We start from the raw sequence: 27,710 nt of genomic DNA, 5'->3' as shown, positions 1-27,710 counted from the left end.
CCCACCACTCTTACGTTTTTTTCTGAAATTTATATTTTTACATGGTATGAAAGAAAATCAAGCCCAAGATGTGTTTACAGAATTCTAATCTGAAGAGATTAAAAGTGTAGAAAAATAGTCACTCTGACCTTTTCCACAGCAGATCATACAGTAAACACGTGGATAAACCATATCTAAAACTGTTTTAGCCTGACGTGTCCTCATTGAGCATTAAAAGGTTCATTTCAGAAAGTTAAGTTAAAAGTAGAGTAAAATAACTTTATAGTGAGTATATATTAAGGGAGAGATGTATGAATATATGATTGATAATTTGACTTTGTTCAGACTGCTGTTAGTGCAGAAGGAAGCCCTTTCATGAAAGTGATGTCCTTATCTGCATTCCTGTGAGATTAGCCGCTGATCTTTTCCCTCCACCTCTCACATTTACTTTGGCACACAAGTCAGAAAATCTTCATTCATAAAGCTCAACTCTGGATTCATCAGACGGAGCAATGACCGAGGGAATGTGAGTATCTTATTTCTTCTCTGGCATTTTTTTTCTTTTAGCTCCAACAACCTTAATTAAAACAGTTTAAAACCAATTCACCTTAAACAAGAAACACCTGTTTTCACACTATATTATGTATTGTTTAGTTAAATTTTTGATTATACAGTCATTTCTGTACAAACAATTAGGAAATTTAGATTAGTTTTGGCTATACAATGGAGTGGCGACCTGTCCAGGGTGTACCCTACCTCTCACCTGAAGGCTGGAATCGGCTCCAGCTTCCCTGCGACCCTTACTTGGATTAAGTGGTTTCAGAAAATGAATGAAAGAAAATTAGTTTTGAATTTATTAAAATCAAGCAACATTCATTTTAATTTATCAACGGCACAAAATACATTTCTGTGTGAAAGGAAAATTAAGCAACTGAAACATTTCTGCATTTTCTCAGCTTCACATGTTCTAATAAGGTCTCAGCATAAAAGTAGTCTGGTTAATAACACTAAAAATACACTTAGAATATAATAAATCACGAGACACAATGATCTCTGTCCACTCAGGTCTCTGTGGAGGAGAGGGGGTCCTTACAGGACAGCAGCAGCCACAGATCTGAGCCGCTGGAGGCTGACTAATGTGGAGGGCAGGCAGACGTGGTGCTATGTGGAGCATCAGGACACTCCAGACAGAGAGCAGACCATGTTGGAAGCACATTCTCTCGGACTGGACACTGTAGGCTTCATTTGTTTTCTCCTGGTGGTAAAATCAAACAGTCTTTCTGACTGTAAAATGTTCACTTTTTATCTTTCACTACAAGTTTAAGTTCTTAACAAGCAAATCTACCTGAAACCAATGGACAGACTTGTTAGAACAACTGAGTGAACTTCTAAAACATGTGATTATTTCTGATTCTCCCCACAGAGTAAGTTTGTGTCCAACTCCCCTGCTGTCCATACGGCTGTGGATGCTGCTTTAAAAGGTATGAACTTCTACAGTCGCCTCCAAGCCGAGGATGGTCACTGGGCGGGGGACTATGGTGGACCTCTCTTCCTGCTTCCAGGTAAATGAAGTTCTTCTGCTTCACACCTGACATGAGCACTATTTTTATGTCCATTCAGACTGAACTTAACAGAGAAGAACTGACACCAATGTTTATGTGTTTCTGTCTTCATTTTACTACCCATGTTTGAACTTCCCAGGTCTCCTCATCACGTGTCATGTGGCTAAGATCCCTCTGCCTGAGGCCTGGAAAAAGGAGATGGTGAGGTACCTGCGCTCGGTTCAGCTGCCAGATGGAGGCTGGGGTCTGTAAGTCACACCTTTCTGTCATGGTCTGTGAGTTTTGTTGTGTTTAAGTTTGTGTGTTGTCCTCTACCGACCTTTGTGGTAGTGCCAGATCCTCATCTTCACCGTTCTGGCACCAATAACTAAGCCACTTTCAAAGTGACTTAAATCCCCTCTTCGTCATTCAGATGCTCTGCTGGATTGTCGTCCCCATCATGTCTACATGACTAAATGCCCTGAATTGCTGCCATGTGATTGGCTGATTAGATATTTGTGTTAACAAGCAGGACAGGTGTGTTTATATTGTTATAACCACTTTTAGCAGGCAGGTCTCAGAGAGTTAAGTCTCTACTTCAGCCTTAGTGGATCATCCTCCTGTTATAGTGGAAGCCAAAATAGTGTGCAGAAGAAGTTTGGGTATGATGTAGAGAGCAGTCTGAAGGGCAGAGATGATGTTCTAGACTTCACATCCCTTTTTTACTTTAACTCCCTCAACACCCTGAAATGACAGCAGCACAGACTGTAATATACATGTGATTATCAGAAAGTAGATGCATGTTAATGTGGATAAATCTGCTCACTGACGTCCTCCTCTCTAAGATGATTTCATGTTCCTGATTTCTCTGAAACTCTAGTTGTAGACATGTTGTTTCACCTCCAGTTTAACACAATGGATACAAATTTTATGTTATTTAGATGCTTCTTTGCACTGGCTTTACCCAGAAAATCAGCAAAAATCCATCCATCCATCTGTCCGTCAGTCCATCCAACCGTCCGTCTGTCCGTCCATCCATCCATCTGTCCGTCTATCAATCCATCCGTCCATCAATCCATCCATACATCTGTCCGTCAGTCCATCCAACCGTCCGTCTGTCCGTCCGTCCATCCATCTGTCCGTCTATCAATCCATCCGTCCATCAGTCCATCCATCCATCCATACATCTGTCCGTCGGTCCATCCATCCATCCATACATCTGTCCGTCCGTCCATCCATCTGTCCGTCTATCAATCCATCCGTCCATCAGTCCATCCATCCATACATCTGTCTGTCAGTCCATCCATCCATGCGTCTGTCCGTTGGTCCATCCATCCATCCGTCCATCTGTCAATCCATCCATCCATCCATCCATCCATCCATTCGGGTTGTGGAAACAGCAGCCTAAGCAGGGAAGCCCAGACTTTCCTCTCCCCAGCCACATTTGTCAGCTCATCAGGGGGATCCCGAAGCGTTTTCATGCCGGCCAAGAGATATAATCCCTCCAGCGTGTTCTGGGTCTTCCCCGGGGTCTCCTCCCAGAGGGACGTGCCTGGAACACCTCACCAGGGAGGCGTCCAGGAGGCATCCTGACCAGATGCCCGAGCCGCCTCAACTGGTTCCTCTCGATGCGGAGGAGCAGCAGCTCTACTCTGATCTCCTCCCGGATGACCGAGCTCCTCACCCTATCTCTAAGGGAGAGCCCGGCCACCCTGCAGAGGAAACTCATTTCAGCCGCCTGTATACAAGATCTCGTTCTTTTGGTCATGACCCACAGCTCATGACCATAGATGAGGGTACACAGATGATTAGTAAAACAAGAGCTTCTTGTTCAGCTCTTTCTTCACAGAGTCCAAATTTCTGCAGACCGCACATGGATCCACCTGTCGATCTCAGATTCCAGCCTTCCCTCCTCAACAAGATTCCGACATACTTCAACTCCTTCTCTTGTGGCAGGACTTCCCTCCTGACCCAGAGAACACTTCATCCGGTTCCAGCGAAGGACCATGGTCTACGATTCTAAGGAAGCTGCTTCATGCTCAGCTTCTGATTGTTCCTGTCAGAGCTGGGGATTATGACCAGATGAAGCCAGCAGAACCACATCATCTGCAAAATGCAGAAACCCAACCTGAGGCCACTAAACCAGATCCCCTCAACACCTCGACTGCACGAAGAAATTCTGTTCATAAGAGTTCTGAAAAGAATCGGCGATAAAGGGCAGCCTTTATCGCCGATTTTTTTTGCAGTTTCTTATTACTCCCATACTCCGACTCATTTTTTGCAATATATTATTAATCTGGCTGTTCCAAGACATTTTATTATCTATGATTACACCCAATAAATTTACTTCTTCTACTTGCTGAATCACATTCTTTCCTATAGTTAAACACAATGATAGTGACTCAAGAGAATATTTAGACCCAACCACCATACATTTTGTTTTACCTACATTAATTACTAATTTGTTCTCAGTAATCCATTATGTAACAAAATTCAACTCCTTGCTTAACATAATATTAAGCTGATTTACATTTTTTGCTGATACACTTAATGTTGTGTCATCTGCATACATTGCCATGGTCGCATGTTTCAATACAAGTGGAAAGTCATTTGTGAAGACGGAAAATAAAAGTGGTCCCAAACAACTGCCCTGGGGCACCCCACAACTCGTGTTTTCCACCCCAGAATAGCTGCCATTAAAATAGACTGTGTAGTACCGATTACTAAGATAGCTTTCTATCAATTTGACAGCAGATGTTTCAAATCTTTAACAAACTAACTTCTTTACAGTGGAACTATTATGTGCATTTCAGGCTAATTTATTTTTATTTCTGAGACCAGAAGGGCTGGGATTGATCGAGTTATTGTCACAAATCGCTTTATTTACTTCACACCGACCCTCTCTGTAAGCTGTCAGATCAGCCTGTGGGCAAAACGAGTGGATTGAGACTCTTCCGCATTAAGCCCCGCCTCCTGCCACTGCGCTACATCGGGAGCGCGCACCGCACCTGCTTTCGCCGTCATTGTAACATCTCATAAACAGAAGGATTAGACTAATATGAACTCATTAAAAAAAAACACAAAATACAATGTCAACACATAGCATACAGCCCTACATGTTGGAACCTAAATCAGAGCCTGAAAACAAAGTGGAAAACAGCAACCCACAGCAACGAATGCAGCAGGATGTCTCTCTTTGGTAAACTCACCAGCCATCGTTGGACATAACTTTATCCGACGTTTTCCACCCGCCTGATGTATTTGTACATGCCCTTGTTAACCAGTAGAAGGTAACCAATCACCAAACCTTATCCCCCGGGATGTCACAAGGATTTCCAAGTAGAAAAAACTCTCTAAAACAACGCGTTTTTTGTTGCCATGAAAACCGAACGGCGTGTTGAGTGCTGGAACTCAAACTCAAACATGCATTTAGGTGATAAAAAACAGTGCCGTTCACATGTCTGATGAGGATTCAACACTGTTACACGCTAGAAAGCTCAGAAAACTGGAAATACCATGATAGGACCCCTTTAACAAAATAAGATGATCTAGAACTGTAATGGGGACTTTCCTACGCTGATCTGGTTCAGTGTTGGTGTGATCGGGGAGAGTGCATTGGTTAAAATGCAAGAAAAAATCCAGGGGAATCCTTTAGGCTCTTTTATTCCCAGCCATGGTTCACGTACTAAATGGTACATACATGTATGGGTGTGGTTCTGTAACACACAAAATAAAGAAGATATGAGACTAGTAATACAAACGTCACAGATGATAAAATCACAACCAAATTATAAACGGAAATAATGCAGGTCAATTCCAACATAAAGAAGCAGCCATGCTCTGCTTAAAGGCACTGGATAGGCCTCAAAGTAATCACCACTAATTGCATGGGTCCATTCAGAATTCAGAGATAAGATTGAGCACATTCCTGATGTCTGGCACCATGTACAAATCTAACATAGTGGGCTATTCCACCCATATGAAGAGGTATACACAATCAAATAATATATGTACGAAGTCTGCCGGACAGTCGTGGTTAGCTTACACATTAGCTTTGGTGCTAACAGGAATAATCAAGAAAAATAAAGCTTACAGCATAATCATAAGACCATTAAACTTATGCAGAACCTTTTATATCACACTGTAAGACACCCACCTGTCTCATGGACGCACAGTTAAGATAAAAACCCACAAAGAACATGCCACCATCCCCGTAGCTTAGGATCAAACTAATAAAAAACAATTATTGAACATTTTAGCTCACGAGTGACCCAAGGTACAATGCAACCACAAATAGTCCTAATAGAGTCCTGTCTTCTTAACAAGAACATCAAAGGCTGCACTTAAATCCAATACTATTACTCCAACCAGATTCTTTTTTATCAATCTCCTGTAGCCAATGATCAGTTATCTGAGTGAGTGCTGTCGTTTTGGAGTGACCCATCTCATAAGCATGTTGATAAATTGTGTTTAACCTCGGGTTGGGCGATATATCGAATATACTCGATATATCGTTGCTAGTCCCCTGTGTGAATATAGGAAATGTCTATATTCGTCATATTCAAGTATCCTGTTGTCACGCAGTTGTTTTTAGCTGTGGGCGGGGTTTTCTCACTCCTCCTCGACTTTGCACAGAGAGTTAAAGCAAGCGCACCTAGTCACGTACATAACGTGAGGTACGTGCTACGTCATGAGAGGCAGTGTGTAGCCACTTTCTCACTAAATTTGGCGACTTTTTGTGAAAAGCGACTAGCAACAAATCTAGTGACTTTTACTGGAGTTATTGGAGACTTTTCTGGTGTTTTGGCGACTGACTTTAAAGTGCATATTGTAAAGTTATTGTAACGAATGAGAGTCTCTCCCCGTCCTAAAGCACTCAGTCGCTCTGGCTACAGCTGCAGCCAGTCAGAGGAGCAGAGAGGACACCTGCACGACTCCACCTACAGTCACAATGAACAGCCAAATCCGCCACTGATCCCGCTCTGGATTACAGAGTGGGACGTAAATTGCAAAGTTTTTCACGTCACGCAAAAATAATTAATTATATTTAATTACATTCACAACCTCTGTCATTAACTCACCTCATCCACTGTGTGTGTGACACAAGCATATTTATCTGGCTCGTCATGTCTCTAGAAAGTACAGAAAGCAGTGGGAATCAAATCCTGAATTAAAAACTGGCTGAAGCCGTTTATTGGAGACGATACGAGGACATTCTGCCTGTATTATAAGACTGATTTCTACGCTAAACCCTGCGATTAAAAAAAATACACGACAACTCAAAAACATATCCATAAAGCAAAGCCTTATAATAGTTCATCATTTGAAAAGTGCCCCCCGAGAGCACCTATTTTCATACGTTGTATTTATTACATCATGCAAAGGCACTTTATTTTGTTTTAAAATGACATGTTTCTGCCACTGCTTTAACTGTTCAATAAATGCGGTTTTGATCAGTTTGCTTCATTACAATTTCATCCTTTTGGCATGAATGTTTAAAATCAGCATATCTTAATGCAGTATGAACAATTATGTTTTAATGAAGACACAAAATCATCTTACTGATGTGATTGTAAGAACCAAAGCATTTATTCAAGGCTAAGGTAAATATCGAGATATATATCGTATATCGTGACATGGCATAAAAATATCGGGATATTACTAAAAGGTCATATCACCCAGCCCTAGTTTAACCCCTTTTATTCAAAATACTCTTGTACCTCATCATACATAACTTTTTTTTCATAATTTTACTCACTTCTGGTAACAAGCTTATTAGTCTGATATTGCTGCTTGAAAACTGTTCCTTGCTATTCTTAATTAAAGGTATTATTTTTGCATCTGCTGTACACTTAAATTGATTATATCTGAAATAGGGAGAGCAATAAAATTGGTTACCATCTTTAAAAGTTTAACTTCAATATCATCTATTCCACAGGGCTTATCTTTACTTGCCTGCAATATTTTTACCACACTGTCCTCAATTATGGTTTTAAATTAAAATGTGCACTCTTTTGATGCCATCATACCATTCATCAATTCAAATGAAATATTCTTATCTTGATCCAAATCCATGACTTGTCTGATTTTTAATATTTTATTTTTAAAACATTTTCTCAGATATTCAGCTATTTATTTTGGTCTGGTAAGGTAGATTCCATCAGCTTCTAATGATGTTGTATTTCCTTTTATTTTCCTTCCCATGACTTCATTCAGAATTCCCCATACCATTGCACTATCCATTGCAGCATCCTTCATTTTATTTCGATTGTACATTAGTTGTTTTTTTTTTTATTCTTTTTTGTCACAGTTTCTTAATTTACAATAGTTATGCCACTGAGCCACAACATTATTTTTAATTGCTTCCACCTTAGATTGATTTCTTCACCTTATATATTCTTTGAGCTCTTGATCTAACCATGGAATTAAGACACTTCTAACAGTTTGTTTCCTTATAGGAGTATATTTATCTAAAACCTTACTTATCAATTCATTGAAAATGGTCACAGCCCTGTCAAGATCTCGTTGCTGTGTAACCTCCAACCAATCAACATTTCTTATCTCCTCTATAAAATCATCTTCCTCAAACTTCTTAAATATCCTTTTACAAATAAATTTCTGACCCAATTTGGGTACTGTAGTTATTCTTTTAACTGCTACTATATTATGATCATTACAGCCAACTGGAATAGAAACAGCCTGTGAAAATGAGTCTGTTGCGTTTGTGAAAATTAAATCGATAAAGAGTTTTTGAGTATGTTCCATCTGCTTTTAAATCTAATCTCGTATAATCCTTAACTATTTGAGACAAATTACAAATATTAGCAAAAGAAATTAACTTAATCTTCAATATATAATCAGTAGACTTCCAATTTATATTAGGATCTACCAAGAAGTAAATATCATTTCCCATTTCACATGCCTTATCCAACATTTCACATATTTGATCCAAATACATTACAGTAGCATTTGGTGGTCTGTAACAACATCCAGCAAAAACAGGCCTTAAATAAGTGACGTTCTCTTCCTTCTTTAATTGAAGTCTCTTTGGAGCCCTGAACACCCCACTCTTTTCATTGTCTGTTTATTGTAACGCCCCCTCTGTAAGATCCTTTAATATGTTTGCCGTTTCCCTGCAGACACATTGAAGATAAGTCTACTGTGTTTGGCACGACACTGAACTACATCTCACTGAGGATCCTGGGAGTGGATCCTGATGACCCAGATATGGTTCGTGGCAGGAACAACCTCCACAGTAAAGGTGGGATTGCCAACACACAGGTCCAGAAATGTTATGCATGAGCAATTCCAAAATATCCATTGACAAAATTTTGTTTTATACCCATTTAATCCAACTCAGCTGCTGTTTTCAGGCTAATCCTGTCCTCTGCAGGACCTTAAAAAATGAAAAAGACAACAGGGATGCTGTTTACTTGTCCTTAAAGCTGGGGTAGGTAATGTTTGGGAGCTAGCAAGATCTGAAAGTAGCACCCTGCCACCCCCTCTGATTTTGCTCCCTGCGCAATCCAACTGAACCGAGCCGGGTCTGGGAAATCCTTCCTGCATTTTCTCCACCATGAAGAAGCTTACGACATATAAGATATCAAAAACTGCATTCGGCCCAAACGTTTGGATTGGTCAGACTTTTTACATATTTACAGGAAATTGAGGGTCTTACTACATTTCTTATTGTTCATGATTACAAAATGTATAGACTACTATCAGGACAAGGAACCACTTCACCCAGAGTAAAAAAAAAAACATGTCTCTGAGTGTTCTGCCTTGACTGCATGCAGCTATGCAGACAGGTAAACTCTCCAACAAAATGCCAGGTATATGCCTTCTTTATTGACGTGTCCTTCACATTGTTGACAGAGTGAAAACTGTAAACAAACAGTATTTGTAAGTGAATAACTCGATCCATTCGGTCTACTGTATACTAACTGTAAAGTATCAACATTGTAAGTAACTTGACATGAACGTTTCAAATTGTAAAGTATAAAGCATCCTACTCATTTCTATATTGCATTTTACTTACAAGGAATGCTCTCTGTAGCTTTACAAGGCAAGATGAATAAGGATTGCATCTCTAATGAGCAGTAGCCATGCTATTCACTTCCACACTAAACATGAGCTTGATATTTTTCTTTTAACAAAGGAATAAACGTTTAACACAAAGGTTAAGGTGGATGAGCACCACCTTCTGGCCTGGAAGAATAATGACCGGCACACTGAGCAAGATTACCTACCCCAGCTTTAAGTAACACTATGTGACTTTCTAACCTTAAATGATGTATTACTGACTCATTTTGATTTATGATGCTCTTTCCTGAACTGTCATTTCCCTGCAGCACAATGAGGCTGACAAATTATATGTCACATCTTTGGTTTCCAGCCTTGGGCATCATATTACAGCAGAGTTTTGCTTTATGGCCATGCAAGATGTGTGATATCGAGGAAAGGAAGGAGAGAAGAGGAGAGAGCAAGAAAGATCTCAGAGAAGAGACAGGATGCAGGATGAGCAGTGAATTAGGGAGAAACACACTGTGAAAATCTGCCAAAGTTTAGTATATTTAAATATTCAATTCAATTCAATTCAACTTTATTTATATAGCGTCAAATCACGGCAATGCCATCTCAAGACGCTTTACAGACAAAGGGGAAAACATAATGAAGGCCAATTCATAATAGCCTATATAAGGAAACCAACAGATTGAGTTGAGTCCAACTCAATCTCCCATCCTGAGCAAGCACACTGGCAACAGTGGGAAGGAAAAAACTCCCTTTTAACAGGAAGGAAACCTCCGGCAGAACCCGGCTCAGGACAGGCAGCCATCTGCCTCTGCTGTGTGGTGGGAAGAGGACAGAAAGACAACAGACTACTCCCGGCCAGGGAGACCTGCTGAGACAGGAGACATACATGTTAATGATGCAACACTGTTATGGGGGGGGAAGAAAGAGATAAAGAGAAAAAGAAAGAAGCTCAGTGTATCAGGAAATGTCCCTCAGCAGGCTAAACCTATAGCAGCATAACTAAGGGATGCTAACCATCCCTACCTATAGGACTTATCAAAAAGATAAGTCTTCAGCCTAGTCTTAAAGGTGGGGACGGTGTCTGCTTCCCTAACACTAACTGGGAGCTTATTCCATAAGAGAGGGGCCTGATAACCAAAGGCTCTGCCTCCTGCTCGGCTCTTTGAGACTCTAGGAACCACAAGTAAGCCTGCAGTCTGCGAACGAAGTACTCTGCTTGGTATATAAGGAACAATGAGGTCTTTGATATAGAGTGGTGCCTGGTTGTGGAGGGCTTTATATGTAAGAAGGATTTTAAATTCTATTCTAGATTCAACAGGCAGCCAATGAAGAGAGGCTAAAACTGGAGAAATATGATCTCTCATGCTGGTTCTGGTCAGGACTCTGGCTGCAGAATTCTGGATCAGCTGAAGGGTTTTCAGGGCATATTTAGGACAGCCCAGTAATAGAGAGTTACAGTAATCAAGTCTCGAAGAAACAAAAGCGTGAACCAGTTTTTCTGCATCACTCTGAGACAGAATGTCCCTAATTTTGGCTATATTACGTAAATGAAAGAAGGCTGTTTTAGTAACCTGCTTAATATGTGGGCCAAAGGACAGGTCAGGGTCAAATATTACTCCAAGGTTTCTCACTGTAGCACTGGAAGCTAAAGTAATGCCATCCAGGTTCATTACAAAACCGGAAAATTTAGCTCTGAGTTTTTCGGATCCAACGAGAATTACTTGAGTCTTATCTGAGTTTAAGAGGAGAAAATTTCTAGACATCCAAGTCTTTATGTCTATGAGACAATTTTGTAGCCTACTGGGCTGATTTGTTTCATCTGGTTTAAAGGATAAGTATATCTGAGTATCATCTGCATAACAATGAAAGTTTATTCCATGCTGTCTAATAATTTTGCCTAAAGGGAGCATATAAAGCGTGAAGAGTATTGGTCCAAGTACGGAACCTTGAGGAACTCCATGACTTACTGTAGTTTGGGAGGAGGACTTGTCATTTACATGAATGAACTGAAGTCTATCAGATAAATATGATTTAAACCAGCTTAACGCTGTACCTGTGATTCCAATCACCCGTTCTAGTCTTTGTAACAGAATGTTATGATCGACTGTATCAAATGCAGCACTAAGATTAAGCAAGATAAGTACGGACACAAGTCCTTTGTCTGAGGCCATAAGAAGGTCATTAGTAACTTTCACCAATGCTGTCTCAGTGCTATGATGAGCTCTAAATCCTGACTGAAACTCCTCGCATAAATTATTTCTGCTCAGGTGGGCATGTAGCTGAGCGGAAACTATTTTCTCCAGAATTTTGGACATAAACGGGAGGTTAGATATAGGTCTATAATTTGCTATCACCTCTGGATCCAGAGATTGCTTTTTAAGTAAAGGCTTGATTACAGCAGTTTTAAATGATTGTGGTACATATCCTGTCACTAAAGACATATTGATAAGACTTAGTAGTGATGTATTAATTAAAGGGAAAATGTCCTTAAAGAGGGAGAGGGTCTAAGATACAGGTGGATGGTTTAGATGAAGCTATTATTTTAGTTAATTCAGAGGGTTGGACAGGACAGAAACTATTTAGACACAAGTCAGATCCTGGTTCTAAGGATGCTTCGGAGACCACAACAGGCTCAACATTATAGGTAGAAGGAAGAGTATTGTGAATTTGATCTCTAATAGTGTCAATTTTATTCCTGAAAAAATACATGAAATCATCACTTCTAAGTGAGAAAGGAATACATGGCTCCACAGCGCTCCGGCTCCTAGTAAGCCTAGCTACAGTGCTGAAAAGAAACCGAGGGTTGTTTTTGTTTTCCTCTATCAATGATGAATAATAAGCTGTTCTTGCCGTACGTAAGGCTTTTTTGTATACGATTAAACTTTCTTTCCAGGTTAAGTGAGACTCCTCTAGTCCTGATGAACGCCATCTGTTTTCCAAACGCCTTGATGCCTGTTTTAGAGCTCGAAGCTGGGAATTAAACCAGGGAGCCTTCATAATCTTACCTAATTTCTTCTTCTTTAGGGGAGCAACATTATCCAAGGTTGTACGCATTGAAGCTGTTATAGTATCAGCATGTTGATCAATCTGAGCAGGAGTAAGGCTTAAAGGGGGACTCTCAGTCATGCTAACACATGGTAGAGGGGAAAAAATTGATTCAATTGATTGTTTAAATTTTGTAATATTATTGTATGATAAACATCTACTATAGTAGAATTTATTTTTGGTCAGTGAGTAATCAAATAAAGTGAATTCAAAGGTTAATAAGAAGTGATCGGACAAGACAGGGTTTTGAGGAAATACTTTGAGCTTATCAGTCCCAATACCATATGTTAGAACAAGATCAAGAGTATGACCATGAGAGTGAGTGGCTCCATTGACATTTTGTGAAAACCCAACTGAGTTTAGAATAGAGCTAAAGGAAATGTTTAAACTATCATTTTCATCGTCAACATGAATATTAAAATCACCTAGTACAATGACCTTATCAGTAGTCAGCACTAACTCAGGCAAGAGATCAGAGAATTTGGTCAGAAACTCGGAGTAAGGTCCAGGTGGGCGATACACTAATGCTAAAAGGAGCGGTTTCTCTGAATTCCATTTTGGATGAGATAAATTTAATGTCAGGAATTCAAAGGATTTATAGTTAGTTTTGTGCTTAGGATTAATTAAAAATTCTGACTTAAAAATAGCTGCAACACCTCCTCCTCTGCCTGTAGTTCTAGGAATGTGAAAGTTTAAATAGTTAGCTGGCGTAGCTTCTTTAATACTAACATAATCCTCTTGCTGTAACCAGGTTTCCGTAAAACAGAATAAATCAATGTGGTGATCACCTATCAAGTCATTGACTAATAAAGACTTATTTGAGAGGGATCTGATATTCAGTAGGCCACACTTTATTGTCTTATTTTCAGATTTTATTAGATCCATTGTTTTTATTTTTATGAGGTTTTCACGATTAACCCCAGAAGTGTTTTTGTGTTGTTTAATTCTTACTGCTGGGAAGTTGTATAAGGTCGGAATGGGGTTTTGGGTGGGCGGCGGCAGGTGGGAAGCTGCAGAAAAGTGTGTAGGACTACAATTCTGCCTCCTGGTCCCAACCCTGAGTTGTCAATTTAGCTGACTAATAAAAGAGTCCATATTGCTAGATAAGAGAGCGGCTCCATCCAACGTGGGATGGATGCCATCTCTCCTAATAAGACCAGGCTTTCCCCAAAAAGCGCTCCAATTATCTATAAAACCCACGTTGTTATCGGGACACCACCTAGACAACCAGCGGTTGAAGGATGACATGCGGCTAAACATGTCATCGCTGAAGAGTTTCAGTCAGGATTTAGAGCTGATCATAGCACTGAGACGGCATTGGTGAAAGTTACTAATGACCTTCTTGTGGCCTCAGACAAAGGACTTCTGTCCATACTTATCTTGCTTGATCTTAACGCTGCATTTGATACAGTCGATCATAACATTCTGTTACAGAGACTAGAGCAAGTGGTTGGAATTACAGGAAAACTGAATTCAAGCCCCTCTCTTATGGAATAAGCTCCCAGTTAGTGTTAGGGAAGCAGACACCCTCCCCACCTTTAAGACTAGGCCGAAGACTTATCTTTTTGTCCTATAGCTATGGATGGTTAGCATCCCTTAGTTATGCTGCTATAGGTTTAGCCTGCTGAGGGACATTTCCTGATACTGTTGGGGAAAATTGTTATGAGTTTGGTTTGAATTAAGTATTAGACATATATGCATTGATTTTCTGTGATCCTGCTGTGTTTTGTGTCTATGCACAAAGCTTTCTTTAAGTCATATGATCCTTGTCTGGAATGTGCAGACAAAGTCTGAGACAGGAAGAGTTTCCTGCAGGGCATCTGTTTTTGTCAACTGCTTGGTTGACCAGTTGTCTAAAGGTTAAAGGTAATAAAGTAATATAGTGAGTGATTGATGCTTAGTGAGCTCAGTTTAGCTTCGGAGGAGAGAATGATTGTTTTCTGTGGTCTGCCCAGCAACTAGGAGGAGTTAAGCATGGTTTATAATCGGGTGTTACTTCAGCATCTGCAGAGAGCGTTCTCTCTCCAAGCTCCAGCGTGTGCTTGTATTAGTTTATAATAAAATGTTCATTGTAAGAAGACAGTTGACTCTTAGATGTATTACAACTTCTCAAGACCAGAGTATTTTCCACCTCAGTTTTTGGGGGCTCGTCTCGGGATCCTGCGTCAGTCCGCCCAGGTTGGGGATAGACGGGTTGGCCACCTGAATCCACAGATTCATCCTAAGAACCTCAATTAGAGAATTTCAGAGGACAGGACGTCTTTCTCCCACCCGTGGTCGACTACGCCAGGACTCCTTCTGAACCAGTGTGAAAAGACAATGGTGAGAAGTGTTATTCTAAATTTACATTAATTTTCAGACTCAAACTGGAGTCAAACATTACTAGAAATTTATCACAAATTAATAATCAATATCTTAATTAATAATCACAATATTTTTCTGTTTTGTGGTCAATTGTCTTCATTATTCTCATTGTGACAGGGATTCTCCTCCTCACCTCCTCATCGAAAGAACAACTCAAGGGATAAGAGAATAACTTAAGACGAGATCAGGTTGACGTCATAAATAAAATCCTGTGAGTTTAAGTTAAGTTTAGGTTAAAGTTTAAGTTAAAAATCGTGAGTAACAAGACCAAGTCGTAAGTGCTGTGAGCTAGACGTAGCAAGACCAGACCAGTAAATCTTGTGAGTTACAAGACCGAGACCAGTAAATTAGTCAGTAAGTCCTGTGAGCTCGAGAAGCAAGACCAGGCCAACCTTGAGTTAGAAAACTGAGAGGAAAGCCATCTTGAGTGAGGAGGAACAGAGAAGAAACTGTGTGGGCTGGTTTCTGGAGACATTGAGAATTTTGCCTGATAATTCTACAAAGGTGTGGGATTGACCCTCTGTGTACATCCGCTGCAAACAGAACTAGTTCCTTTGCAGTAGGAGGTTGATGTACAGCACCATTAAAGAGTTGAAATCTCTGTCTTCATGTGAGGGGAAACTGGGGTGGTTGTGTAAAATTTCCTGTGTTAAACTTGATTGGATTGATTGTGTGGAGAATTAAAACCACGTCTTGTGAAGCCACACCGGACTCTCGCAGGAGAGCCTAGAAGCTTGTGTGGGGGTAGACAAACGTGGGGGCACGACCCATTCACATGCATTCATCCAACTGTTGGAGTGAATTGTTTGTGTAAAATCTAATTTACTGCAGTAAGAAAAAAAAAAACAACAACAAAAAATGTATGAGAGAGTTTCAGACATGAAGGAGTCCAGAGAGGGAAGTGAGAAAAAAGTGTTTATTAAAGGCCTTCTGCTCACTGAAGGAGATGATGTCATAGCATGTTAGGCAGAAACAAACATATAAATCCTGTGTAAAATAGCTGCTTGTGCTTTTCTTCCTAAAGCTTTTATAAGAGCATAAAAGCCACTCCCTGTATGAATGTGGAACCTTTTCCTGAGGAAAAGCATTCTTTATTATCACCTGAGAACATTTTAAAGAGCAACAACATATTAAGAAAGAAAAATCAGAAATGTGAGAGATGTGATTTATAGTATTAGGAACTTACTATGTTAAATTACTGTACATTGTGTAGGCAATAAGCTTAGGTTTCTGTCTGTTCCCTTTCAGACATTCATAAGGTGATTTTTATTCCTTTACTACTGCTATTATTAATTTACACCTAGCATGTCTAAATAAATTTAGATAAACTGGAAATAAATAATGCAGCTGAAGGATGCTGAAAATAAGCATAATGTTAGGAAAAAAAGAAAATTCTTGACCTTAAAATAGGAATGGTGAACCAACGTAACTTTGCTAGAGTAAATTTCCCTTGCAATAAATTCACTTTAGCTAAATGTGAGCTAACGGCGAGAAGAGAAGTTCTCAGAACAAGTGTATCTTCTTAGCAAGATCATGTTCAGCTTTCCCAGGAGAGAACTGAGTTATGAATCCACTGATAATATAGTCTCTCACACACACAATTACAATGTAATATTCAAGTTACAGGATGTTCACAGCACAGAACATGGTCCACATAATATGTTTGCCACAGGATTCAGAAGAAAACTATTATAATTATGAGGCTGTGATCTTTATTTTCCCCTTACTGGAGAAGAAAATACACCACATGACCAAATGGTTCAGTCTCAAAAGCTCGTCTGCTGTATGGTGTTGGACGCATTGCAGCGTTCCCTTCTAAACCCTTGTCAGCATGCAGCTTGGTCCACAGGGACCTAAAATTGTCTATCCTGCCTGAGGGGGATTCAGAGGAGGGGCTGGGGGAGAGTGAGTTCTTGATCCGGGTCACTGCAGAGTTCTGGGTGTCACGCGTGGTCAGTCAGGAGACTGGAGCAGAAACGGTCCCTACAACCTACAGCATCATTCCACTTCCCCTCTGTGTCAGCTCTGAGTCCTGGAGCAGAACCTGATATGCAGATGTGGCTGCATGGACCCGGCCGCTGCTGATGGGGCCCGGAGATCCCAGAACCAGAGGGTCTGGCAGAGCCCTGTTGGTTGTGACTGTGAACAGTGTGGATATGGCTCCTATGGTGGACATTTGAGCTGGATTTTCACCTTTGACCTCTGGAGGTGATGGATCCTCCTTGTCCTCAGACTGTGTTTCAGTTGTGGGATTTTCTGGAAGTAAAAGACTAACGAATGTGGCCGACAGGCAGCAAGATCCCACCCCAACTACAGAATCAGATGATGTTTTCTGGAATAAGCTGCACCCTGATTCTGTCAGAAAGACTGTTGGGTTCACTCAGTTCTCTGTGGAAAACCTGGATCTGCTTCCTGGAACTTTTGCCCACTCTCTGATCCTTTACATGTCACTCTTTGTTATTTACACATATGAACCTGATTTATCTACCAGGAAGTTTTGATGAACATGTGTCGGGCACTTCCTGGCATGAATTTCTGATCGTATGCTGATTGGAGGAGGGCATGGTGGCTGTGGCGCGTCTGGCTCCTGAGCAGATCGAGTGATACGAGCTGAATGATTATCCACAAGACAAGGCCAAGAAATGAGGCCCTACAACCAAACATTTACTCACTGTTTCTGCTTAGCATTATACCACATTTATGAGCATGCATAAAATTTTGCACTCCTGCAGACTTCTGCAACTGAACAATGACACAGACATCTCTGCTCTGCTGCAGGGAAGCTGAACAGTTCATATAGAGAAGTTAACTTCTGGCACGCTATGCTTTATAGGAAAATAAATAGATTTTTAAAAAAAAAAGTGATGAATACTAAGTTTTTAATGTTTGAGACAGAATAGATGTCAAGAGAAAACAAAAACACGAGAAAAAAATAAGCCGCTATATGACATTAAATAAGAAGGTAGCTTTGTAATTTCCCGACTTCAGTGAATGCAACACAAGTACAACAATCTCCGTGTTTTATTTGCTGACAGCTGGTGCTTTATCCATAATCTGAACTTATTATTTTGAATTAAAGCAGATATGCTCAGCGGTTAAAATACACATCAGATGATTTTTGTTTAGAGTAGAACCAACTCTTGCGATGGCTGCCAGTAAATAGACCAGTCTCTTAGTTAACACGCTTAATAAGTAAACAAACAAGTCATTTAAGCCCTGATGGTCCTCAAAATAACATGAATATGAGGCAGATTATTTGTAACAGTATTGATACTTCCAAAGTTAAGCTAACTATGCTAAACCGTTAGCCTTGGCCTTTTCTGTTACACACGTTTGCATTAAAATCATTAAGGAAGAAGTGCTGCTGTGAGTGTGTGCACGTACATGTGTGCGTCGTATTGTTGTAGATGAAAACAGTTTTGCCATCAATATTAGAAGTTTGTTTCTAAATGCTGCTTTAGTTCAAATGTAGATAGAAAACAAACAGCTTTATTATGACCTGAAGGTCTCTGGCTGTTCGGTGCCTAAAGTCCAGCTGTTAAAGATGGTTTTACATCTTGTTGCTTTATGCTTATGCTTATGTTTACAATATATTTGGAATAGAAAGCCAGTCTTATCATGATCTCAGTTTTGTGTGTGTTGCTCCTGCATGGGTCTGTTGGAGTCTGGGAGAGACAAATCAGAGTAGACCATGAGACTAAACTAGACTACATTACTGATTAAATCAACAGTTCTGAATGAGCTTTATTTAATATATGCAGAGATTCTTCGGTTTGGTTCTGCTTCTGTCATTTAGCGGACATGACATAAACAACACGAGCAGTAAATCAGAAAGGAAATTCCAGCATGGATAAGTGTTGGTCAGACTGCTGGGAGTCCAGTTTGACACATGTTCTGCTATGCAGTGCTGGAGGATTTTTTCTGGTTGTTGGTTAAGATGAGACTACCTGATAGGAACTTTGCAATAAGTAATTACATGAATTTGGTTCCTTTGAATGATGACCTACCAGATAAATGAGTGGCCCTAACTGTTGCTTTGTATTGTTCATGTTTTACTCTTTGACTGTTTAGCTGAAACTGACTATCCTCTGCACCCCCCAGGCCTGGCCCCTGACCGACCTCTAGTTGACCCTGACTTGATTTTCCTTTTGATGCTGTTTGCTCTGACTGTGACACGGTGGAGGCTGCAGCTCTCCCGTCTCAGTTCTCGTTACTTGAGCTTACTCTTTAGCTGAAAACAAGTCCATGTTTTGGCGCTCTCTTATGAATGACTTTCTGGATGCCATTTTCCTGAATGTTTTCCTCCCACAGGTTGCAGACGGGGAAATTTCCTTCTGGCTCTCTTTTCAGGTCTTCCTTGGACCAAAAGTACTTTTTCTGGTTCTGATGTACATGCGCATGCGTAACATGGAAACATGGGCCTTTTTGTGATTTGTTTTGCAGGACCCTCACCCAAGCGGGCATGGTTCCTTCCAAGACTGCCTGTTCAGACACAGCTCTGTGTGAAAGTAATGTTTTAACATATTGTCCTAACCTCATAAGAACCCTTTTCAGGCATTTGCACACAGGTGAAAGCTAGCCTTCATGGATCAGCATCTATGCAGCTCTATTCACTTCAGCCGGGAGATTTTGTCCTGATAAGAAGCTTTAAACATCAGCGCTGGAACCAACATCGATGGTTTAGGCCATTTCAGGTTTTCCTGACGACCCAGACAGCGGTAAAGGTCGCAGAGTGAGCTGCTTGGCACTACAGATTGCTTGAACCTCCTGAAGCGCTTCAGTCTGAAATTACAGAAGAATAACGCACCACCCAACAAAGGGCAGAATAATCCCTGTGGTTGCGTGGGTAAGTGAGATAGTCTACTCTCACACCTGAAGACCAGCCTTCGCTCTCAAGCAAGATCAGTGAGAGGTGAAAGAAGCGCTCCACTGCCACTGTGGCATGCCAAGTCCCACCAGAACGCTGACAGTGTCTTCACTACACCTCTGTCACCCCCTAAGAGGAATGATTTGTTTCCACTTTTCTTACATTTATCCTTAGACTGAGATTTTGAAGCTGAAGTGAATGGCTCCACTATTGTAATTTCTGAAAGATTCTTTTAAAACCTTATAGGCATGAGGCTCCTGATGTTTTGAGAATGTTGTCTTCTGTATGTATTTTTGCGTTCTGATAACAATTTCTCTTCTTATTGTTGGTCCTGTAGGACCAAGAAGAGGGAGAGTGTTGGGGAAAATTGTTATGAGTTTGGTTTGAATTAAGTATTAGACATATATGCATTGATTTGCTGTGATCCTGCTGTGTTTTGTGTCTATGCACAAAGCTTTCTTTAAGTCATATGATCCTTGTCTGGAATGTGCAGACAAAGTCTGAGACAGGAAGAGTTTCCTGCAGGGCATCTGTTTTTGTCAACTGCTTGGTTGACCAGTTGTCTAAAGGTTAAAGGTAATAAAGTAATATAGTGAGTGATTGATGCTTAGTGAGCTCAGTTTAGCTTCGGAGGAGAGAATGATTGTTTTCTGTGGTCTGCCCAGCAACTAGGAGGAGTTAAGCATGGTTTATAATTGGGTGTTACTTCAGCATCTGCAGAGAGCGTTCTCTCTCCAAGCTCCAGCGTGTGCTTGTATTAGTTTATAATAAAATGTTCATTGTAAGAAGACAGTTGACTCTTAGATGTATTACAACTTCTCAAGACCAGAGTATTTTCCACCACAATACACTGAGCTTCTTTCTCTCTCTCTCTTGGTTCCCCCCACACAGCAGAGGCAGATGGCTGCCTGTCCTTGAGTCGGGTTCTGCCGGAGGTTTCCTTCCTATTAAAAGGGAGTTTTTTCCTTCCCACTGTCGCCAGTGTGCTTGCTCAGGATGGGAGATTGAGTTGGATCTTCCAACTCAATCTGTTGATTTCCTTATATAGGCTATTATGATTTGGCTTTCATTATGTTTTTTGTTTTTTTTCTCCTGTCTGTAAAGCGTCTTGAGATGGCATTGCCATGATTTGACACCGTATAAATAAAGTTGAATTGAATTGAATTGAATTGAATTCAGTTTTCCTTTCAATAAATGCTTAACCATCACTCAGGGGGTTAATATACTTAACATTTTAATGACACTTTTTACATTATTTATTGTTTATTTATGTTTATGTTTGTCAGTATCTCTTGCTTCAAGTTGTATAGTTTTAGGTTCCAGAGACAACAAACCTTCATTCAGTCATACTGTTGCACAATTTAATGCACGTTTTTCAGAACAATGTGGTGAAACGATATCAGCTGAAATACTGAAGCTCTCCGTGTGGTTGGTTTGCAGGCGGGGCTGTCGGGATTCCATCATGGGGTAAATTCTGGTTGTCTGTTTTATTTTTTTTATTTTTTTATTTTTTTATTTTTTTTTGTCTTGTCCAGCATTTAGGCAAGCAGAATGATGGTCTGGATGGGGGGTCGGAATGGGGTTTTGGGTGGGCGGCGGCAGGTGGGAAGCAGGTGGGAAGCTGCAGAAAAGTGTGTAGGACTACAATTCTGCCTCCTGGTCCCAACCCTGAGTTGTCAATTTAGCTGACTAATAAAAGAGTCCATATTGCTAGATAAGAGAGCGGCTCCATCCAACGTGGGATGGATGCCATCTCTCCTAATAAGACCAGGCTTTCCCCAAAAAGTGCTCCAATTATCTATAAAACCCACGTTGTTATCGGGACACCACCTAGACAAGCTTTACTCCTGCTCAGATTGATCAGCATGCTGATACTATAATAGCTTCAATGCAAACAACTTTGGATAATGTTGCTCCCCTAAAGAAGAAGAAATTGGGTAAGATTATGAAGGCTCCCTGGTTTAATTCCCAGCTTCGAGCTCTAAAACAGGCGTCAAGGCGTTTGGAAAACAGATGGCGTTCATCAGGATTAGAGGAGTCTCGCTTAACCTGGAAAGAAAGTTTAATTGTATACAAAAAAGCCTTACGTACGGCAAGAACAGCTTATTATTCATCATTGATAGAGGAAAACAAAAACAACCCTCGGTTTCTTTTCAGCACTGTACCCAGGCTTACTAGGAGCCGGAGCGCTGTTGAGCGATGTATTCCTTTCTCACTTAGCTATGATGATTTCATGTATTTTTTCAGGAATAAAATTGATACTATTAGAGATCAAATCCACAATATTCTTCCTTCTACATAATGTTGAGCCTGTTGTGGTCTCCGAAGCATCCTCAGAACCAGGATCTGACTTGTGTCAAAATAGTTTCTGTCCTGTCCAACCCTCTGATTTAACTAAAATAATGACTTCATCTTAACCATCCACCTGTATCTTAGACCCTCTCCCAACGAGCCTCTTTAAGGACATTTTCCTCTAGCTGATACATCTCTACTAAATCTTATCAATATGTCTTTAGTGACAGGATAAAATTGCTGTAATCAAGCCTTTACTTAAAAAGCAATCTCTGGATCCAGAGGTGATAGCAAATTATAGACCTATATCTAATCTCCCGTTTATGTCCAAAATTCTGGAGAAAATAGTTTCAGCTCAGCTACATGCCCACCTAAGCAGAAATAATTTATGCGAAGAGTTTCAGTCAGGATTTAGAGCTGATCATAGCACTGAGACGGCATTGGTGAAAGTTACTAATGACCTTCTTGTGGCCTCAGACAAAGGACTTCTGTCCATACTTATCTTGCTTGATCTTAACGCTGCATTTGATACAGTCGATCATAACATTCTGTTACAGAGACTAGAGCAAGTGGTTGGAATTACAGGTACAGCGTTAAGCTGGTTTAAATCATATTGATCTGATAGACTTCAGTTTGTTCATTTAAATGACAGGTCCTCCTCACAAACTACAGTAAGTCATGGAGTTCCTCAAGGTTCTGTACTTGGACCAATACTCTTCACACTATATAAGCTCCCTTTAGGCAAAATTATTAGACAACATGGAATAAACTTTCATTGTTATGCAGATGATACTCAGATATACTTATCCTTTAAACCAGATGAAACAAATCAGCCCGATAGGCTACAAAATTGTCTCATAGACATAAAGACTTGGATGTCTAGAAATTTTCTCCTCTTAAACTCAGATAAGACTGAAGTAATTCTCGTTGGATCTAAAAAAAGTCAGAGCTAAATTTTCCAGTTTTATAATGAACCTGGATGGCATTACTTTAGCTTCCAGTGCTACAGTGAGAAACCTTGGAGTAATATTTGACCCTGACCTGTTGTTTGGCCCACATATTAAGCAGGTTACTAAAACAGCCTTCTTTCATTTACGTAATATAGCCAAAATTAGGGACATTCTGTCTCAGAGTGATGCAGAAAAATTGGTTCATGCTTTTGTTACTTCAAGACTAGATTACTGTAACTCTCTATTACTGGGCTGTCCTAAATATGCCCTGAAAACCCTTCAGCTGATCCAGAATTCTGCAGCCAGAGTCCTGACCAGAACCAGCATGAGAGATCATATTTCTCCAGTTTTAGCCTCTCTTCATTGGCTGCCTGTTGAATCTAGAATAGAATTTAAAATCCTTCTTACATATAAAGCCCTCCACAACCAAGCACCATATCAAAGACCTCATAGTTCCTTATATACCAAGCAGAGTACTTCGTTCGCAGACTGCAGGCTTACTTGTGGTTCCTAGAGTCTCAAAGAGCCGAGCAGGAGGCAGAGCCTTTGGTTATCAGGCCCCTCTCTTATGGAATAAGCTCCCAGTTAGTGTTAGGGTAGCAGACACCCTTCCCACCTTTAAGACTAGGCTGAAGACTTATCTTTTAGTCCTATAGCTATGGATGGTTAGCATCCCTTAGTTATGCTGCTATAGGTTTAGAGTGCTGAGGGACATTTCCTGATACACTGAGCTTCTTTCTCTCTCTCTCTTGGTTCCCCCCACACAGCAGAGGCAGATGGCTGCCTGTCCTTGAGTCGGGTTCTGCCGGAGGTTTCCTTCCTATTAAAAGGGAGTTTTTTCCTTCCCACTGTCGCCAGTGTGCTTGCTCAGGATGGGAGATTGAGTTGGATCTTCCAACTCAATCTGTTGATTTCCTTATATAGGCTATTATGAATTGGCTTTCATTATGTTTTTTGTTTTTTTTCTCCTGTCTGTAAAGCGTCTTGAGATGGCATTGCCATGATTTGACACCGTATAAATAAAGTTGAATTGAATTGAATTGAATTGAATTCAGTTTTCCTTTTAACTTTCAATAAATGCTTAACCATCACTCAGGGGGTTAATATACTTAACATTTTAATGACACTTTTTACATTATTTATTGTTTATTTATGTTTATGTTTGTCAGTATCTCTTGCTTCAAGTTGTATAGTTTTAGGTTCCAGAGACAACAAACCTTCATTCAGTCATACTGTTGCACAATTTAATGCACGTTTTTCAGAACAATGTGGTGAAACGATATCAGCTGAAATACTGAAGCTCTCCATGTGGTTGGTTTGCAGGCGGGGCTGTCGGGATTCCATCATGGGGTAAATTCTGGTTGTCTGTTTTAAATGTCTACAGCTGGGAGGGGATGAACACATTACTACCAGAGATGTGGTGAGAACCAGCCATCCATGTTTTCTCTTTCAGCAGAGATGCAATGTGAACATTTTCTCTCTGAGTGCTGAGTAGCAGCTGACGTATTCGTGTCTGTTTCAGGTTGCTCCCCACCTGGATGCCAGCCCACCCCTCTACTCTGTGGTGTTACTGTCGTCAGGTCTACCTTCCCATGAGTTTCTGCTACGCTGTCAGGCTGACAGCAGAGGAAGACCCCCTGGTTCTCAGCCTCAGACAGGTGCAAGACCCACCATGAACCACTGGAGGGCGCCAGGCTCAGTACATTCTTATATTTGATAGAATATCCAAGAGTTCCCAGGTCATTTTATTAGTTGAAATTTACTATTTTATAATATATCAAAAGGATTCATTTAGCTGTTCACCCCAGAAAAGCTTCCTTACACAAAGTATGCAGGTTTATTGGTGACAAGTGTTATTAATATTTTATTTTTAATATTTAGATTGAAGTTTAAATGACTTATTTCATGGTCTTCATCCTCCAGGAACTGTATGTCCAGGATTATTCCACCATTTACTGGCCAGCTCAGAGGAACAATGTGGCAGCATGTGACATATACACACCTCACAGCACGCTGCTGACCTTCACCTACAGTATGTGTACACAGCACAATGCACACCATGATGACTAACCATCTGAACAAGAGCAGCCAATAATCATTTGTGTGCTCAAGTGATTATTTTTATGTTATCAACCACTGTGACCAAAATGATACATCAGAGATCCTTTATCTACCAGTCTCCTCGCAAAATGTGCTGAATGCATATGAAACATGGTTGTGATTAAAGGTTATTTTAATCAAATATGAGAAATGTTGTTCAGCAGTCTCTTTTACAGCTCTTCCTAACAATGTAATACTGTTTCCTTTTAGTGGTTTTGAACATGTACGAAGCCCACCACAGCCGGACACTGAGAGAAAAGGCTGTCAAAGAGCTGTACCAACACATCCAGGCTGAGGACCACTTCACCAAATATATTGGCTTGGCAGTGGTAACAAATACTTGCATAAAACACTGAAAAAGACATGAAATTAAAGCAAGATAGAAAAATTTACTGTTATGAACAAAGAAAAATATAGATCTTTATTTAAAGCGTTTTAAAAATGCAGATGCTGTTGACTCGTAAGGCATATTTCACACCTTTGAAATGTGTGAAGTGCTAAAGAGCTCTAAGTGTCATTTAAGTCGCCCACATATGAGAGAATTTTGGGGGTGTGGGTGAGGTGTTAAGCTAAGAGCTGTTCATGGGGGTGAGATCCATCCATTTTCTTTACCACTTAGTCCAATTAAGGGTCCCAGGGAAGCTGGAGCCTATCCCAGCAATCACTGGGCGAAATGCAGAGTACACCCAGGACAATTCGCCAGTCCATCACAGGACTGAGACAAAAAGAGATAATATTCACAAAATAAACATAAATTTTAAAGCAAATATTCATTTCCCACTTCTGCATCTCTCCTGTGGGCTCACCATCTGTCAGAGGAGTCGTAGGGGTTGGGTGCAATGTGAGCTGGGTGATGGCAAGAGGCAGGAACCCTGGTAGTCCGATCCTTGGCTGCAGAAACTGGCTCCAGGGACATGGAATGTCATCTCACTGGCGAGGAAGAAACCTGAGCTTGTGCACGAAGTTGAGTGGCTCTGGCTAGATATAGTTGGACTCGACTCAACGTATGGCTTGGGTTCTGGAACCAGTACCCTTGAGAAAGGCTGGACCTACTTCCACTTTGGAGTTGCTCATGGTGAGAGGTGCAAGCGGGTGTGGGCATTCTCATTGGCCCATGGCTGTGTGCCTGCACATTGGGGTTCACCCCAGTGGAGGTGAGGATAGCTTCCCCCCGCCCTCAAGTCGGGGGATGGGCCCTGACCGTTGTTTGTGCTTTTGCACCGAAGAGCATTTCAGAGTACCCACCCTTTCTGGAGTCCTTGGAGTGAGTATTGGCAGGTGCTCCTTCTGAGGACTCCCTTTTTCAATGCTCATGTGAGCAATGACAGCGAAACCTGGTGGGGAGTGATTGGGACGCATGCTGATAGGTATCGACAGACCAAGTGAGATGCGGCTTCGGCTGTCGCCAAGGCAAAAACTTAGTTTTGGGAGGAGTTTGGCGAGGCCATGGAGAAGGATTTCCAGATTGCTTTGAGGCAATTCTGGGCCACCATCCGGTAACTCAGGAGGGGGAAGCAGTGCTCTGTCAAGCCCACAGGGTTGACAGAGTACTGCTGGGAATCTGCTGACCTCAACTCAGGATGTTGTGGATTGGTGGAAGGAATACTTCGAAGACTTCCTCAGTCCTTGGTGGCAGGGCCCTGGGGGTGAATGAGATCCACTTGGAGTTCCTTAAGGCTCTGGATGCTGTGGGGCAGTCCTGAGTGACACACCTCTGTAGAATCGCATGGACATCAGGAATAGTGCGTCTGGACTGGCAGACTGGGGTGGTGGTCCCCCTTTTCAAGAAGGGGGACCATAGGATGTGCTCAAACTACAGAGAGATCACACTCCTCAGCCTCCCCCCGATAAGGTCTATTCAGGGGTCCTGGAGAGGAGGGTCCACTGGATAATTTAATCTCGGATTGAAGAGGAGCAGTGTGTTTTTTGTCCTGGTTGCGGAACAGTGGACCAGCTCTACACCCTATTTGTGGTCCTGGAGGGTCCATGGGAGTTAGCCTACATGTCTACATATCTCTCAATGTCTACATGTCTGTATGTGCTATGTGAACTTGAAGAAGGCATTTGACCGTGTGCCCCAGGGGCTCCTGTCGGGTGTACTCCGGGAGTATGGAGTACTGGACCCCCTTGTTTGAGCTGTCTGGTCCCTGTACAGGTGTCAGAGCTTGGTCCACATTGCTGACATTAAGTTGGATTCCTTTTCAGTGAGGCTTGGACTCACTGAGGATAGGATTTCTAGGCGCAGCCGCGGTGTTGAGGGGATCCGCCTTGGTGACCTCAGGATTGGGTCTCTGCTTTTTGCAGATGATGTGGTTCTTCTAGCGTCATCTGGTTGCGATCTCCATTTCTAGCTTGAGCAAATTCGCAGCAGAGTGTAAAGTGCCTCCAAATCTGAGACCATGGTCCTCAGCTGGAATAGGGTGGATTGTCCTCTTCGGGCCGGGAGTCAGGTCTTGCCCAAAGAGGAGGAGTTTAAATATCTTGGGGTCTTGTTCATGAGCGAGGGAAGGATGTAGCGTAAGATCGACAGGCAGATTG

General features: G+C 41.2%; 2 protein-coding genes across 2 annotated transcripts in view; one reads left to right on the top strand and one right to left on the bottom strand.

The window, feature by feature from the left end:
• The window catches only part of LOC306766146 (lanosterol synthase-like), a gene marked incomplete at both ends in the record, with an annotated part of 122,532 nt that overhangs the window by 83,151 nt on the left and 11,671 nt on the right, over positions 1-27,710 (bottom strand). The gene's annotated exons all lie outside the window — the stretch shown is intronic.
• LOC306766478 (lanosterol synthase-like) lies at positions 492-25,528 on the top strand (the record flags this gene model as incomplete). The annotated part of the gene is made up of 9 exons (XM_079254258.1): positions 492-505; positions 1,045-1,213; positions 1,403-1,541; positions 1,681-1,789; positions 8,660-8,781; positions 24,396-24,492; positions 24,595-24,730; positions 24,996-25,104; positions 25,383-25,528. The coding sequence occupies 9 exons, from the start codon at positions 492-494 to the stop codon at positions 25,526-25,528; spliced, it is 1,041 nt and encodes a 346-aa protein (XP_079110384.1).

Source organism: Telmatherina bonti, assembly GCF_933228915.1.
Source record: "Telmatherina bonti genome assembly, chromosome: 15".
Taxonomy (NCBI): domain Eukaryota; kingdom Metazoa; phylum Chordata; class Actinopteri; order Atheriniformes; family Telmatherinidae; genus Telmatherina; species Telmatherina bonti.
This window is presented reverse-complemented; position numbering and strand designations above follow the sequence as displayed.